This window comes from Myotis daubentonii, chromosome 2 (assembly GCF_963259705.1).
Source record: "Myotis daubentonii chromosome 2, mMyoDau2.1, whole genome shotgun sequence".
Classification (NCBI taxonomy): Eukaryota; Metazoa; Chordata; class Mammalia; order Chiroptera; family Vespertilionidae; genus Myotis; species Myotis daubentonii.
In genome coordinates, this window is record NC_081841.1 from 197,926,530 (window position 1) to 197,944,021 (window position 17,492).

The window sequence follows — 17,492 nt, forward strand, 5'->3', positions numbered from 1 at the left end:
CCACATAACAACATTTCTGTCAATGACAGCATCTGAGACAGTGGTCCCATAAGATTAAATGGAGCTGAAAAATTACCATTGCCCATGACATCGTAGCTCTCTTAATCATGGGAGCTTCATAGCATAGTGCATTACTCACATGTTATAGTGTTGCTGGTATAAAGAAATCTAATGTGTTGACAGTTGTATAAAAGTATACCACAATTGCATTCAGTACCTAATGTTTGAGAATCATAATAAACAACTATAATACTGATTTATGTATTTACCCTGTACTTTTAATCATGATGTTAGAGAGTACTCTTTCTACGTATTAAAAATGTTTGCTGCAAAACATTATGCCATACATACTGGCAGAAGCCTCATGCTACTTGTGTTTATCACATTTCCTGATTGCATCATTTTCTCTTGTGCCTGATTTGATCTTGTGTACTTTTTCACATTAACGTGCTGTATAGGTGTGTAGCCTAACAGCAATAGGCTATACCACATAGCCTAGATGTGCAGTAAGCTATCTACCATCTATGACCGTGTAGGTGTACACATTTTGTACACCTATGATGTTTACACAATGACAAAATCATTTAAGCATGCATTTCTCAGAATGTATCTTTGTTAAAAGAATAGGACAGAGTATATTCTTTAAAAACTTTAAAAGATAATGATTTTACTCTTTTGAATTTAGGAATGTGTATACTAACATGATACTAATATATACAGTCTAACATAATTTAGAGTGATTGTATGTTTTTATATTTTAGATATGTAATAATTTGGGCAATTGCCATTGCTTTCCTGGCTATCGGCCTCCAGATTGTGAATTTCAAATAGGTTCACCAGGAGGAAGTATTGATGATGGAAATGTTCAGAAATCTGGTGAGTATAAATTAAATTTTGAAAACAAAAATAGAATTTTATTTTATGAAATAAAGAAATGTACTGCCAAGTCATATCTTTCATTATCTTTTGAGTAATTAAAAATTATCATGAAGAGTGGCTTTAATTAAATTACTGTCAAAAAAAATTTGTAATGAGAATTTTCTTCAGAGATACTGACTTTTAATAATCTTAGTAAAATTAGTTAGAATATTGTACAGTTAAATTTCAATAACTATCATAATATGAGTTCAAAATAAATTCAAATATGGAATAACAAGCACTATACAAATGATTTGCATTCCAAAATATAAAAATTGTAGATTATTAAAAAACAAGCAAAGCATAAGGTTTTTATCCAGAATTACATTTTTAAAATAACATTTGGCAAAATAGAAATACACATATTTATTAAAAAATAATAGAAAATCATATTTTATACTTTCTCTTGTTCCCATAAATAAACACAAGAGCCATAAACTATTTATTGATTCAACCATTCATTTATTTATTAATACCCTTTCTCCAAAAACATGTTATTAAGTATCTGGTAAGGCAATAAAATTTAGATCCACATTTCAGTACGTCTACTCATCCAGCAATGTGGAAAAGGGGTGTTATAATGTGAGTCTGAATTAAGATAAATTATTTGAAATGCAATTGTCTTACTTATAAAGACCTGAAGTAAATAATGAAATTGAAGATAAATAAGTCGTTACATAATATCAAATATTTGTGAGTAACAATGAATAAGGCATGATCAGTTGTATTTGGCACATAGAGAAGAATGTGTATCATGTTTGCATAAAATAATCTGAGGATAGACACATCATAAGATAATGAATCTAGTTTTGAATAACTAGAGTTTGGTTTACCTGTGGAAGAATCCATGTGATAATATCTGTGGGAATCCACGGGAATTTGATAATGATGTTTCCAACTCAGTAGGGACATCAAGAATTGGTATTCCTTTGTTAGTTTATAATTAATTTAATTCATAGGATGACATAAAAGTATACACTGTTATATACAATAAGAGATTTGGATATAATTTCAGGAAACAGCAATATTTCAGAAACAATGTCTGAGATTACTAGTGATTTTTAAAAGAAAGATCATAAAGAGGAGTAGCCACAAAGACTTTTGCCATGATGTAATAATAATAGAAAATTACATGTGATATTTTTATAAGGCAATAGTATTAGATTATGATTCTAGGAATAAGAGAAACACATGATATTCATCATTGTATGTTTATGGTGTGATACAATCATTCTTCTTGTAACAAAATTCAGGTGAAAATGAAAAAAGAGAGAGTGAATGTAAAGAAAAAAATATTTTTAAAAATAACGTTATCAAATTTCCTAAAGAAGATGAAAAAAGTTAACACTCAGATATATGATCTACATAAACCTCAAGCAAAATAAATTAATGAAATTTAAATCTAGTGTTCATCAAACATTATCTAGCACAGACCACATTAGGACACAAAACAAGTCTTGATAAATTCAAGAAGATTGATATTATATCAAGCATCTTCTCTGATCACAATTGTAAGACACTAGAAATCAATTAGAAAAACAACTGAAAAATAAACAAACATATGGAAGTTAAATAACATGCTACTAAATGATGAATGGGTCATCATTGAGATCAAGGAAGAAATCAAAGGTTACCTTGAGACAAATGAAAATGAACACGGAGCAATCAAAAATCTATGGGACAGAGTGAAAGCAATCTTAAGAGGTAAATTCATAGCAACACAGATCTACATTAAGAAGCAAGAAAAATCTCAATCTAACCTTACACCTTCAGGAACTAGAAAAAGAACAACTAACAAAGCTCAAAGTAAAATAGAAGAAAAGAAATAAAGATTAGAGAAGAAATAAGTGACATAGAGATTAAAAAATACAAAAGATCAATTAAACCAAGAACTGATTCTGTGAAAAGATAAACAAAGATTGACAAATCTTTAACCAAACTAATAAAAAAAAGCCCTCACCAGTGTTGTGCAATGGTTAGAGTGTAGGCCCATTTACCAAAATATCGTGGGTTCAATTCCCAGTCAAGGGAACATACCTGGGCTTCAAGATCATCCCCAGTCCTGTGCTAGAGATAACTGATATATATATATATATATATACATATATATATATATATATATATATATATATATATATATATATATATATATATATATATCTCCTATTCCCTTCCTTCCACTCTCTCTTAAAAAGCAATTGCGGGGGGGGGGGGGGGGGTTGGGGAGGAGAGGAGGGGAATATGCTCAGGTGAGGATTACCAAAAAAAAAAAAACAAGAAAAGAAAGATGACCTAAATAAAATCAGAAACAAGAGATATAACAACTGACAACACAGATATACAAAGGAGTGTAAAAAATATCCTATATAATAAAAGGGAAATATGCAAATTGACCCAGTACAGGATGACCAGTTGCTATGACACACACTGACCACCAAGGGGCAGACGCTCAATGCAGAAACTGCCCCCTGTTGGTCAGTGCGCTCCCACAGAGAGAAAGCCCGCTCAGCCACAAGCTGTGCTGACGGCAGCACTAAGGATGTCCAACTGTGGCTTAGGCCCACTCCCTGGACCTAAGCCATCAGTCGGACATCTCCCGAGGGCTTTTGGACTGGTAAAGGGTACAGGCAGGCTGAGGTGACCTCCCCTCCCCCTCCATGCACCAGGCCTCTAATCTACACTAATAAAAGAGAAACATGCAAATTGGTTTCAATCCACTATGGCCACCAGCCAATCAGAGTGACTATGCAAATTAACCCAACAAAGATGGAGATTAATTTGCATACACAGGCGTGGAGTGAAGACTGAAGGCTCAGGCCAGAGTGACGACTGAAGACTGAAGACTGAAGAGGCTTGGCTTCTCTGCTGTGGATGCAGAGGAGAAGCCAAGCCTCACTGTGACCACAGTGGAGAAGCCTAGCCTCGAGGCTTGGCTTCTCCACTGCAGCCAGACCAAATGCCTGAGTCCCAGGTGCCGGAGGAAAACCAGTACTGGCAACCAGGGGAAGGAAGGCCTATTGAGCGAACCTTCGTGCAACAGGCTTCTAGTATGTCATAAACAACTATATGCCAAAAATTTGGACAATCTGGATAAAGTGGATAAATTCCTAGAAACCCAGTTTTCCAAAACTGAATCAGAAAAATCTGAATATTTGAATGAACAATTACAACTAATGAAATTGAAGCAATAATCAAAACACTACCAGAAAACAAAAGTCCTGGACTGGATGGTTTCATGGATGAGTTTTACCAAACATTCAAAGGGGAACTAACAACTACCTTTTTCAAACTGTTCCAAAAATTTCAGGAGGAAAGATTTCCAAGCTCATTCTATGAGGTCAGTCAGCATTATCCTAATTCCAAAACCAGATAAAGATACTATAAGGAAAGAAAATTATAGGCTAATATCCCTTTTTCACACGATGCTGAAATCCTCAGCAAAATATTGGAAAACCTTATCCAGTAATACATTAAAAACTCATGCACTATGATCAAGTGAGATTTATTCCTGGGATCCAAGATTGGTACAATAGTTGCATATCAATAAACAAGATACCCCATAAAAAAGTATGAAAATCACATGATTGTATTAACAGATGCAGAAGAAGCATTTGATAAAATCCAGCACACATCCTATCTAATAATAGAGAAACATGGTAATTAACCATAACTTCACTACCCTTCCCATTGGCTAATCAGCAAGATATGCAAATTAACTGCCAAACAAGATGGTGGCCGGAAGCCATGCAGCTGAAGCGAACAGGAGACTTGCTTGCTCCAGTGAAGGAGTAAGCCAAGGTTACCTGCCTGCCGCTGCTTGGCTTTGAGCTTGCACTCTAAGAAACAATGTTCCAATTATAGAAGCTAAACAAACCCCAGAAACCTGCTTTCAGCCATGAGAGCTGGAGCTGCAACAGTGTTTCAATTATAGAAGCCAAACAAACCCAGATACCTGCTTTCAGCAGCCAAGGTCTCAGAGCTGGAGCCAAGCCTCAGAGCTAAAGCCGGCTCTCAGCTCCAGTGAAAGCCATAGAAGGTAAATAAATCCCAGAATAAAAAGAAAAAAAGGAGAGGTTGGGAGCTTCAGTCACCCACCAGCCTGAAAACGGCCCTCAGTCCCTCACCCAGACTGGCCAGGCACCCCAGTGGGGACCCCCACCCTGATCCGGACACCCTTCAGGACAAACCAGCTGGCCCCCACCCGTGCAACAGGCCTCTATTCTATATAGTTAAAGGGTAATATGCAAAGTGATCCTAACAGCAGAAGGACTGAGAATGACTGGTCACTATGACACACACTGACCACCAGTGGGCAGACGCTCAATGCAGGAGCTGACCCCTGGTGGTCAGGGCGCTCTCACATGGAAGGAGCTCTGTTCAGGCACAAGCCAGGCTGATGGCTGCCAGTATAGTGGTGGTGGTGGGAGCTTCTCCTGCCTCCTCAGCAGCGCTAAGGATGTTCGACTGCAGTTTAGGCCTGCTCCCCGCTGGCAAATGGACATCCTCCTAGGGCTGCCCAGCTGCCAGAGGGATGTCTGATTGCCATCTTAGGCCCAATCCTCTGGGGAGCAGGCCTAAGCCAGCACGTGGTCATCCCCTGAGGGGACCCAGACTGCGACAGGGCACAGGCCAGGCTGAGAGACCCTCCCCCCCACCGAGTGCACAAATGTTTGTGCACCGGGCCTCTAGTTTATAATAAAAACTCTTGGCAAAGTATGAATAAAGGAAACATACCTCAACACAATACCACCCATATACAACAAACCCACAGTGAACATCATACTCAATGGGCAAAAATAAAAGCATTTCCCTTAAAATTCAGAATACTAGAGGAATCCACAGGCAGCAAAATCTCAGACATATGCTGAAGCAATTTCTTCACCGATATAGCTCCTAGGGCATTGGACACTAAAGAGAAAATAAACAAATGGGACTACATCAAAATAAAAAGATTTTGCACAGCAAAAGAAACCATCAACAAAACAACAAGAAAGCCCACTGCATGGGAGAACATATTTACCAATGTTATCACCAATACTTCAATTTTTTAAGTGTAAGAAATAGTAAAAGTGTATAATACGTTTTGCAGAATGTTAGTCAGAGAAAAAATACATACACATATTACATATAGTTATCTAGACATAGATATAGATACAAAGATAAATATACATAAGAATTTTATTTATATGCATAAAATATAAATACAAAATGGAGAAACACAAGTCCTTTAAAAATCGATTTCTCTAAGGAGAGAAACCATGTGACTTGGCAAGTGAGGAGGATAGGGTTTTTAATTTTTTTAATATTTATTTATTTATTTTTAAATTGACCTCAGAGAGGAAGGGAGAGGAAGAGAGAGAGAGAGACATCCGTGATGAGAGAGAATCACTGATCATCTGCCGCCTGCACGCCCCACATTAGGGATCAAGTCCCCCACCAAGGCATGTGCCCTGACCAGGAATTGAACCTTGACCTCCTGGTGCATAGGTCAATGCTCAAGCACTGAGCCATGCCCACCAGGTGAGGATAGATGTTTTTTTGTTTTGTTTTGTTGTTTTTTTTACAAAACATTTTTTTATATTTGTAATGTAAGCCTTACTAATGTATTACCTTTTAAGGTATAAATGTCATAAATAAGTTTAATGTAGCAAGCAATACTCAAAACATGTCCACAGTGGCAGAACAATTAAACAAATATGCATAAAATAAAAGTAAGAAATATATTTTTAAAATTATCATTGTAATTTTAGTTTGTGACTTAAATGTTCTTGTATTTTCTCTATATGAGCTTGCAAGGTATTACAATTTTAATTGTAATATATATGTATATATATGTGTGTGTGTGTGCATATATATATTTAAAGTGAAAGGAATATAAATGTATTTAAATATTCACTGCATATCTACTGATCTCTTATGTTTTATTTCTAGCTATAGTTGTTATTAAAAAGGACTACAATTCACATCAGGACAACTGGCGTTTTCTTAGTTTCTTCCTTGTTTTTCCTTTTTTTTTATTTTCCATCCTTATAATCATGAAGCTAAGTGAAACTAGGAAACTCTGCAACAAAAAGAACCCAGAATTTGAAGGGTAAATATTATTATACAAATAATTTATTATCATAAATTGTACAGGTCACTGACTAGTGTCATACATTTATATTATATTATAAAATATTGTTATAGTTTACCTAAGTATCTGTTATTTTAAAAAATATATACATGTCATTTTTATAATTTTAGTTTCCTATAGTTTATTGTTAGCATATATACACATATACATATATATATATATATATCTCTTTTTAAAAACATTTTGTTTTATTGCTTAAAGCATTACAAAGAGTAGTACATATGTCTCCTTTTTTTCCCCCTTGACATTTCCCCCACATCCCCTACCCCCCGCCCTCCAGTGTCTTACATATATATCTCTTTTGATATATATTAAAAGAGGGATACAAATAAGTTAAGATTTTGAAACCAAATGAGGAATCAAAAGAACATTTTATGAGAAAGTGAAGTACATTTCTCAGAAATTTGTTTCATTAATAATGTATTATAATCTATCCACTTTTCTATTTGTTATCAAGTAACACTTTCTCAGTCTTGAGAACTGATCATGACATAGCCTTTTATTGTAAGTGACACAGGGGCATCAAATACTTTCTACGTTAAATAAAACATTTTGTTGGTTCTCCACATGGGTTCAGGAAAGTCACTGTATATGTTATAAATTATAATTATTTTTGTTTGAGCAGTTAATTATTTTTGTAACAGCTGTCTTAAAATATATAATTTATATGTCATGCAATTCACTAATTTAGGTGTACAATGAAACAATTTTACTTTATTCACCAAGTTATGTAATTATCACCACAATCAATTTTAGAACATTTTTTAGATCATTTTCATCACCCTAAAAAGAAATTTCATACTCATTAGAAGTTGCTCCCAGTGGTTATTAGGGGCTAGAGATGGGAGAAATTGGGAAGATGTTGGTCTAAGGGTACAAATTTCCAGTTACAAAATAAATAAGTTCTGGGGATCTAATATATAGCACAGTGATTAAAGATAGTAAAAGTTGAAATTATGCAGCTATTTGACAAAAAACACAAAAAATTTTTGTTGATCTAGGACTATACTCACATGAGAACAAATCATGAACCACAAAGAAAATTTAGATTTGGTCAAATGAAAGAAATTTGAACTGAAAAGTAGCCTTTAAAGAGGATAAAAAGAAAAACTATGGTCTAGTAGGATGTATTTGTAAGGCATATAGTTGCAAAAATTTATATATATATATATCTTTTTAAATTCAAACCCCAAACTTAAACAAAGCAGTAAAAAATGGGCAAAGACAAAAACATGGAATAGACTGAAGGAATATATGTATATAGCAAACAAACACATTACAATATGTGACCAACATATTGACATAATATGTTGACATATTGAGATAATGACATAATGAGTCACTGGATAAAGACAAATTAAAACCACACTGACATATCACATTTCTCCTAACAGAATGATCTAGATAAAAAAATAGTGATTATAGCAAATCCTGATAAGAATGCAGAGAATGTGATAACTCACACATTGCTGTAAAAAAATGCAAATGTATAGATACTCTGGCAATCAACTTGTAAGTTCTTATACAACCCAGCAATTTCACTCTTGCGTATTTATCCCTGACACAGAAAATTTAGGTTTACACACAAACCAGTACATGAACATTCTTAGCAAATAAAATAATGCTGAGGTAGCCATGTTTGTACAGACACAATAGAGTTTAAATCAAAGGCTATAATAAGAGACAAAAGGGACATTTATAATGATAAAGGCATTAATCCTTGTAAACATTTATACACCCAATATGGGAGCAGCTAAATAAATAAAATATATAGAGATGGACATGAAGAGAGATAAAAACAATAATAGACTCATTGTAAGAGACTTTAATACTCTATTGACATCAATGGATAGAATATCCAGACAGAAAATCAATAAGGAAACAGTACCCTTAAATGACACATTAGATTAGATGTAGAGATTTAATTGGTATTTTTAGTGTATTATACACCAAAGCAACATGATATACATTATTTTCAGCTACACATAGAACATTTTCCATGATAGACCATATGATAGTCCACATAACTAGTCTCAATTAATGTAAGAAGATTAAAATCATATCAAGCATCTTTTTTTTACCATAATCGTATGAAACTAGAAATCAATTGTAAGATTAAAACTGAAAAACACAAAAAATATGGGGGATAAAAAACATGCTACTAAATTGTAAATAGGTTAGCAATGAGGTCAAGAAAGAATCATTAAAGTTGTAAATTTTTGCTTCCTATTTATTATAAATCAATACTAAACAAAATACATATACACATTTAATGTTCAATTGTTTTTTAGGACTTCTAAGAAAAAAACTTATTTGTGGTAATATTGATTTTTTTATTTTTAGTTCTTGTGCTTGTATGTGTATGTTTTGACCTGAGATTAAGCAGAAACCTGGCAATAGATGTGGCTAAAATAGACAATTGTCTGCTACTAAACAAATCATGAATTTCTGTTTCTTTTTCGTTCACTACAGCAATTCAACCACTGTACCAGAAAGCAATATTGGGGACTCATTATTGCCAAGAACTCTGCCGGTCAATGGCCAGCTTCCAGAAGAGAAAGTGACCCCTGAAGGCCTTTAAAATATCAGCTTGAGGGAAATAAAACTTATAGCAGGAGGCAGGCTTCCCTGTTCTCCCTTGTGTGAGCACTGGATGGTGTGGGGCCGACCTCCTTGTGACATCCTAAGGGAGTCAGGTAGCTCCATAAGGACAGTCGCATAGCAGTGTCCCTTGGCCAGTTGAATGCTGCCTTTTGGGCTGGGAATCTTATCATGTGTTTCAGAGCCACCTAGTTTCAGGTCAGGCTGCAGCTGGTGGGGCTGGTGGGTGGAGGGCTCAGAGCAGGTCTGGGGCAGTTGGCCCTCACTTGCCTGAGTCTGCACTGGCAGGAGAGGGCGGCCTGTTGCTGGGGCGTTGGGGACCTAGAGAGCCTGGATGGGATCCAGAGACCGGCACTTCCTCACCCAGTCAGGGTTGAGGTCAGCGAGTCCCAGGTGTGGTAGGGCAGTGGTAGGGCAATACTCTCACATGAGAGGGGCCTCTTCCGGGAGTCACACAATGTGTGTGTGTGTGTGTGTGTGTGTGTGTGTGTGTGTGTAATACTCACACATTTCCTTCTGCAGACTCTTAAACATCACATCTGCAAATTACAGTGCCACAGAGGGTTGGGACCAATACAATTAATGGTGATGTTATAGAAATAGTTGCAATTAAGAAAATTTTCTCAACAGTCTCTTCAATAAATGGTCCTGGGAAATTTGGTGAGATACATACAAAAAAAAAAAAAGGAAGAAACTAGATCACCAACTTACAACATACAAAAACAAACTCAAAATGGTTAAAGGACTTAAATGTAACACGGGAAACCATAAAAATCTTAGAACACTCTATAGGCAGCAAAATCTCAGACATATGTCATAGCAACATCTTTACTGATACAGCTCCTAAGGCAATGGAAACTAAGGAGAAAATAAACAAATGGGACTACATCAAAATAAAAAGCTTCTGCATAGCAAAGGAAACCAACAACAAAACAAGAAAGCCCACTGCATGGGAGAACATATTTTCCAATGCTATTCCAGACAAGAGTGTAATCTCCAAAATTTATAGGGAACTCATACAACTTAACAAAAGGAAGATAAACAGACACTTTTCCCTAAGAAGACATATAGAAGGCCGAGAGACATATGAAAACATGCTCAAAGTCACTAAACATCTGAGAGATGCAAATCAAAACAACAATGTGGTACCATCTCACACCCGTCAGAATGGCTATCATCAACAAATCCACAAATGACAAGTGCTGGCAAGGATGTGGAGAAAAAGGAACCCTCTTGCATTGCTGATGGGAATGCAGACTGGTGCAGCCACTGTGGAGAACAGCATGGAGTTTCCTCAGAAAATTAAAAATGGAACTCCCATTTGATCCAGTAATCCCACTTCTAGGGATATATCCTAAGAAACCAGAAACACCAATCAGAAAGGATATATGCACCCCTATGTTCATAGTAGCACAATTTACCATAGCTAAGATTTGGAAACAGCCTAAGTGCCCATCAGCAGATGAATAGATTAAAAAGCTGTGGCACATCTACACAATGGAATACTATGCTGCTGTAAAATGAAGGAACTCCTACCATTTACAATAGCATGGTTGTAACTGGAGAGCATTATGCTAAGCGAAATAAACCAGTTGGAGAAAGATAAATATCACATGATCTCACTCATATGTGGATATAATGATCAACATAAACTGATGAACAAAAATAGATCCAGAGACAAGATAGCACTGAACAGATCATCCAACCTCAGAGAGAAAGCAGGGTAGGGGGGTTAGAGATCAACCAATGGACTTATATGCATGCATATTAGCATAACCAATGGACACGGACACTGGGGCTGTGGAGGCTTGCCCTTATTAGTGGAAGTGGCCGGGGCAGTGGGGAGGGTCCAACAGGGGGACAAAGGAGACAAATGTAATACTTCAAACAATAAAACAAGAATTTTATTGCCTTGGCTGGTTTGCCTCAGTGGATAATACATTGGCCTGTGAACCAAAGGAAAATAAGATGATCATCTGAATAAAAGAACAAAAAAGTATTTGATAAAATTAAATACCCATTATGACAAAGGCATACAACAAGCTAGGAACAGGTGGTAACTACCTCCTAATAATAGAAGGCAGGTGAACAAACCTATAGCTAACATCATACTCAATAGTGAGTGACAAGTTTACTTCTAAAATGGGAAAGAAGGCAAGAATGCCCATTTTGCCACTCTTATTCAACAGAGTACTGGAACTTGTAGGCAGGGAAATTATTCAGAAAAAATGAGGCATCCAAACTGAACAGGAAAAAGTAAATTATATCTTTTCACAGAGGGTATCATCCTATACTAGAAAACCCTAAATATCACACACACACACACACACACACACACACACACACACATTTGTTAGACTTAATAAATGGATTCAGAAAAATAGAAAGATACAAAATCAACACTCAAAAATACTACATTTCTATACATTTAACAGTGCACAATCCAGAAAGAAATACTACACTGCTATAAAATTAAGGAACTCCTATCATTTGCAACATCATGGATGGACCTGGAGAGCATTATGCTAAGTGAAATAAGTCAGTCAGAGAAATATAAATATCACATGATCTCACTCATTTGTGGAATATAATGAACAAGATAAACTGATGAACAAAAACAGATCCAGAGACAGAGAAGCATCGAGCAGAACATCAAACCTCAGAGGGAAGGTAGGGGAGGGTGGGGGAAAGGGACGAGATCAACCGAAGGACTTGTATGCGTGCATAACCAATGGACACAGACACTAGGCAGGTGAGGTCACAGGCCAGGAAAGGGTGTGGGAGGACAATGTGGGTATAAGGACACATATGTAATACCTTAATAAATAAAGAAAAAAATAATAAAAAAGAAAAACAAAATCTGCTGATTGATTAACAAAGGGGGAGGGGGAAGACAATCTTTTCAGCAAATAGTGCAGCAAAAGCTGAATATTCATAATGCAAAAGAATAAAAATTAGACCCTTTCTTAACAACACATACAAAAATTAACCCAAAAGTAATAGAAGACATAAATGTAGAAAATAAATTACAAAGTCTTCAAAGAAAACAGAAAACAAAAATACCATCCACAAAGTTGGTTGGGTTTGGTAATGATTTATTTTGGATATGACATCAAAGGCACAGATAACAAAAGAAAAACACAAATAGCACTTCATGAAAATTAAAAACTTTTGTGTATTAAGAGACCTTACAGAGTAAAAAGGCAACTCACACAATGAAAGAATATATATTGAAATCACATATCTGTTTGCAAATCATAATCTTATATGGGATTAAGATTCTGATTATATAGAAACTGCTAAACTCAACAACAAAAAGAACAACAACAAATAATCTGAGTCAATGTCCAAGGGACTTGAACAAAACTTTCAACAAAGAGAAATATAAATGGCCACAAGGTATATGAAAAAGATATTCTGCATCAGTCATCATTGAAGAAATGCAAATAAAAAACCACAATGTCATACCACCTCATACCAATTAGGAAGGGTACTATTAAAAAAAAAACCCAGAAAATACTAAGTGTTTGTATGGATGTATAAGAATTGGAATATTTGTGGACAAAGAGTGTCAATGTAAAATGTGCAGTCACTGTGAAAAAGTTACCCAAAAAAACTTAAAAATAGATTTACCATATGGATGGACCAGTACAACCTGACTTCTGGGTATACACACAAAAGAATTGAAAGCATGGTCTCAATTAGATATCTGTGCCCTAATGTTTACAGTAGCATTATTCACAATAGCTAAAAGGTGGGAGCAGCCCAGGACTTCCAGGAACACACATTGGGGAACGTATAGCCTTTCAAAAAGTGGTGTCAGGAAAACAATATATCCTATGAAAAGGAATAAAATGGGACCCTCATCTGGCTTCTTACCCCCCAAATAAACTCAAAATAGATTAAAGACTTACACATGAGACCTGAAACTCTAAAACACTTAGGAGAAAACATAGGCAAAAGCTTTCTGATCATAATCTGGACAGCGGTATTTTGGATGTGATCTCAAAACACAGGTGGCATAAGCAAAAATAGACAATGTAATTTTGCATCAAATTAAAAAGCGTCTGCACAGCAAAACAACCAATTAGCAGACCAAAGAGACCAGCTATGCTATGCCAGGAAATATTTGTAAATTTTATATCTGATAAGAGATTAATATCCAAAATATATAAGGAACTCAATAGCAAGAAAAGAAATAACTCAATTAAAACTTCCATAGGTATACTCTAATGTGAAATCTTTAAAGACAGAGGTAAGTTCTCAAAAGCCATTTCCTCATTGCTTATTGCAGACAGGCTTTGAGCCCTTTGAGTTTTCTAAAATTACTCTGGCAAAAGCATCATTACCTCCACAGTTGATGGACATTTAGAAAAGGAGATCCCACCCCTGACCCAGGAGCATCTTTGCGTACTGATGGAAAATGCCCAGTTCCTAATTATCTCCAGGGAGGCTGATGGTTTCTAATCCATGTATAATGGGTTGAGCAGAAGTGCACCTATAGCAGTAAGAGTGAGAAGGGGGAGGCAACAAACACTAAAGCAAGAAAATCTTACCCAGAAAAGCTCAGCTTCAAGTAAAGAAAGAGTAGCGAACCTGGGTCCCCAAAAGAACAAAGATATATCCTAGATCCCAAGTTACATGAGGCCAACAAAGTGTCTCCTGGAGAAAGAAGAGTTATCTATGACCAGGAACTCAGTGGGAGCAAATCCTTGAAGATGAGTGGGATGTTAGTGACTCTTTGAGGGCTTGGGGCTGGGCTTACTTGGCAACACTTCAAATCCCAAGCCTGGAATGGATGGGGAAGGGAATCACAAGATATTGGAGAGATGTGGACTGTAGTTGTCCTCTTTTGAGATGGGAGCAGTTAGCATGGCCTTTGGCATCTGAAGGCAGGCAGCTGCAGTGGACAAAGGAATGTCCTCCTTGGGATGTAACAGCCTCCCACATTCAAAAGAGGCAAAACCACTTATTTTCCACTAAAGCAGTGCCTCTCAACCTTCCTAATGCCATGACCCTTCAATACAGTTCCTCATGTTGTGGTGACCCCCAACCATAAAATTATTTTTGTTGCTACTTCATAACTGTAATTTTGCTACTGTTCTGAATCATAATGTAAATGCCTGATATGCAGGATGTATTTTCATTGTTAGAAATTGAACATAATTAAAGCATAGTGATTAATCACAAAAACAATATGTAATTATATTTGTGTTTTCCGATGGTCTTAGGCGACCCCTGTGAAAGGGTCGTTCGACCCCCAAAGGGATCACGGCCCACAGGTTGAGAACCGCTGCACTAAAGGATTCCAGCAGGTAGAAGAATCAGCAGACACAAGCCTATATACTTTCACTCACAGGATTTATTTTGGTTTGTGAAACTGAAAGCTTTAAGCCATAACAAAAGGAGAGAGAAAAAAAAGCAGATTTTTTTTTTTTTTCATTTTTGGATCAGGCCAGTTAATGGTGAATTTCTTGGTAACATCTTCTCTCCAAACTATGGCTTTTTGACATTATTGCCCAGTCACTGCTGTAAAAAAAGTATAGAAAATAGAAAGGTTAAATTTTAACTTAATAAAACTGTCTAATTTTACTATGTATATATAGGTGTAGAATTTCATTAGTATAATAAGACACAGGTTATACTGTCACAATCTATGCCTGTGTTCCACAAAATTTGTAAACCCATTTCCTTTTCCTGAATCCTTTGTGCTAGCCACATTAAAAAATATTATAAATTGGTATTTATAAATATCTCACTTACATAGTTCCTATGCTTTATCTGGGTGAAATAAATCACCAACAAGGAAACAGAGAGGATAACAATGAAGATATGTGAAAAAGAAATAATAATAATGATTGATTGATCTACTTTCATCTACAGAGGAGGAATACTTCCAAGAGTTCTCTATGCATACCCAACAGGTGTCCCACATACATATGTTCAAAACAGAACTCACACTTCATTCCCCTCCACATCATCCTTCCAACAAAGTACTTCTTAGCCTACTGTACAATATGTGTTTAGTAAAAGGTGTCATTATCAATTTTGTCAGAAATGTTTTAATTTTCATAATTCTTTGTAGAATAACAAATATATCCATCCAAATATACCCATCACTCATCACTTAATCAACTCTACCTCTGTCATATCTCACAAAACTTTTTGATCTCTTCTCTTCCAAACCTGTCCTTGTCATATCTTTCCTGTGTATTCCATACTCTCATCGCTGTTTCCCTCATTTCCAGTGCTGGCTGAATCTGACGGAATTCTCCCCTGCTTCATTCCAGCAAACTATATCATGTTAAGTTCTTCCAGTACTACTTCAAAAATTCTTTCACATGTTCCCAATCATATATGAGAAAATGTAAAACCTAACCAGTGCACACCAGACAATCGGTTACCTACTGGCACATGATTACCTATGTAGATTTTATCTCTCAATGTTCATAAATTTTAAAATAACATTTAAAATGTATTAAGAGCACAAATTTAGAAACAGGTCTGGGTTTATATTTTAGCCTTCCTATCTTCCTGCTTTATATCAATAAACATTATTTATGTACTTTTCTTACTCTATATCCAAGCTCTCAACTCATTCTCTTAGTTCATCTTAAAAAATGGTTCCTAAAACTATTTTTACTGTTGCTGGTCTTAGGTATCATGCTGTTTTCTCTTGGGTTATTGCAGAAATTCTAGATTAACCGCTGTCTCCACTTTTACTCTCTGTCCTCGTTACTTTAAACTCTGCTCCAGATAACCTGACATCACCGTTATTTAACAAACATTCCTGACTTTTTCTTCATTGGATCTTTCCTGTGTTTGCAAAGCTCCTTCTCAGTTATATGCAAGTATAGCTCTGCCATCTGAATCCCTGTGTAAGACAGCATTGATTTATTGCAGCTAAAGTGAAGCTCTATTTTTAACTCTGGGAAAGGCTGGATGTTTGCCAAGATAAGGGCAGTGAGGTTGATGATCATCTATTTTAATTTTTTTTTTTAAAAAAAGGAACCTTGAGACCTTGTACCTGAGGTGTCTCTCTTACCTCCATTACTGCCTGCACTCTCTCTTGCTGTGCTGTATCCTTTGAATTTAAATAAAAGCCTCATGTGAGATGACCCTGTGAGTCCATGAGACTTCTTTCAAACACCTAAACTGGGTAAATATTTTCACCTCCTTCAATTCGTTGCTTACATATCACTTGCTCAATAGAGCTTACCAAGTCAACCACATTTTAGAAACTTCCTATCAAATTCCTTCATCAACATCAACTCTTCCAATTACCCCTCCTGCCCTAATCTTTCCCATCTTTCCAATACACTATATAATCGATTTATGAAATGTGTTTGTTTATGGACTGTCTAACCCATTTTTTGAAAATTTTGAGGCAAAATCTTCATGTAACCAATCAAGAATTTCTAGCAGGAGAAGGCTGTGAAAAACAGGAAAAAAATATCACCTAAAGCAATATAGTGAATTTATAATTTAAGAGTTGGAAGAAATCAGAGAAATCACAAGATCAGTGTAAAGCTCTAGAAGAAAATAAGTGAAGTTGGGTGGTGGTAATTAGTTCTGGGGATGCTTATCCAGCATGAGGATGATACTATGATTGGAGGATTTGAGAGGGAGATAGTGAGCCAAGTGCCAAAATTCGCATCTGAGATTTAGATTTTAATTGACTAATCAAAGAAGAAGTAGAGATTGGTCTAGTCAGAAATAAGACTAATTTACATTCTGTGTAGGAGTTATAAATGTGTTCTCTGGTAGCAGATGAGGAAACAGATACACTGACTTAACTCTCAAAGTCTAGTATACAGGAATGGCATGTAATTTATTAGAT

General features: G+C 35.8%; 1 protein-coding gene across 1 annotated transcript in view; it reads left to right on the forward strand.

Moving 5' to 3' along the window:
* Positions 1–17,115, forward strand: part of LOC132226786 (disintegrin and metalloproteinase domain-containing protein 18-like) — an 89,241-nt gene extending 72,126 nt beyond the window's left edge. Inside the window, exons 18-22 of the mRNA XM_059681220.1 lie at positions 762–876; positions 6,850–7,009; positions 9,524–9,611; positions 10,417–10,586; positions 17,040–17,115. Coding sequence (XP_059537203.1) covers positions 762–876; positions 6,850–7,009; positions 9,524–9,611; positions 10,417–10,586; positions 17,040–17,115 — 609 coding nt within the window. The remainder of the gene's footprint in view (positions 1–761; positions 877–6,849; positions 7,010–9,523; positions 9,612–10,416; positions 10,587–17,039) is intronic.
* The last annotated feature ends 377 nt before the right edge of the window (positions 17,116–17,492 follow it).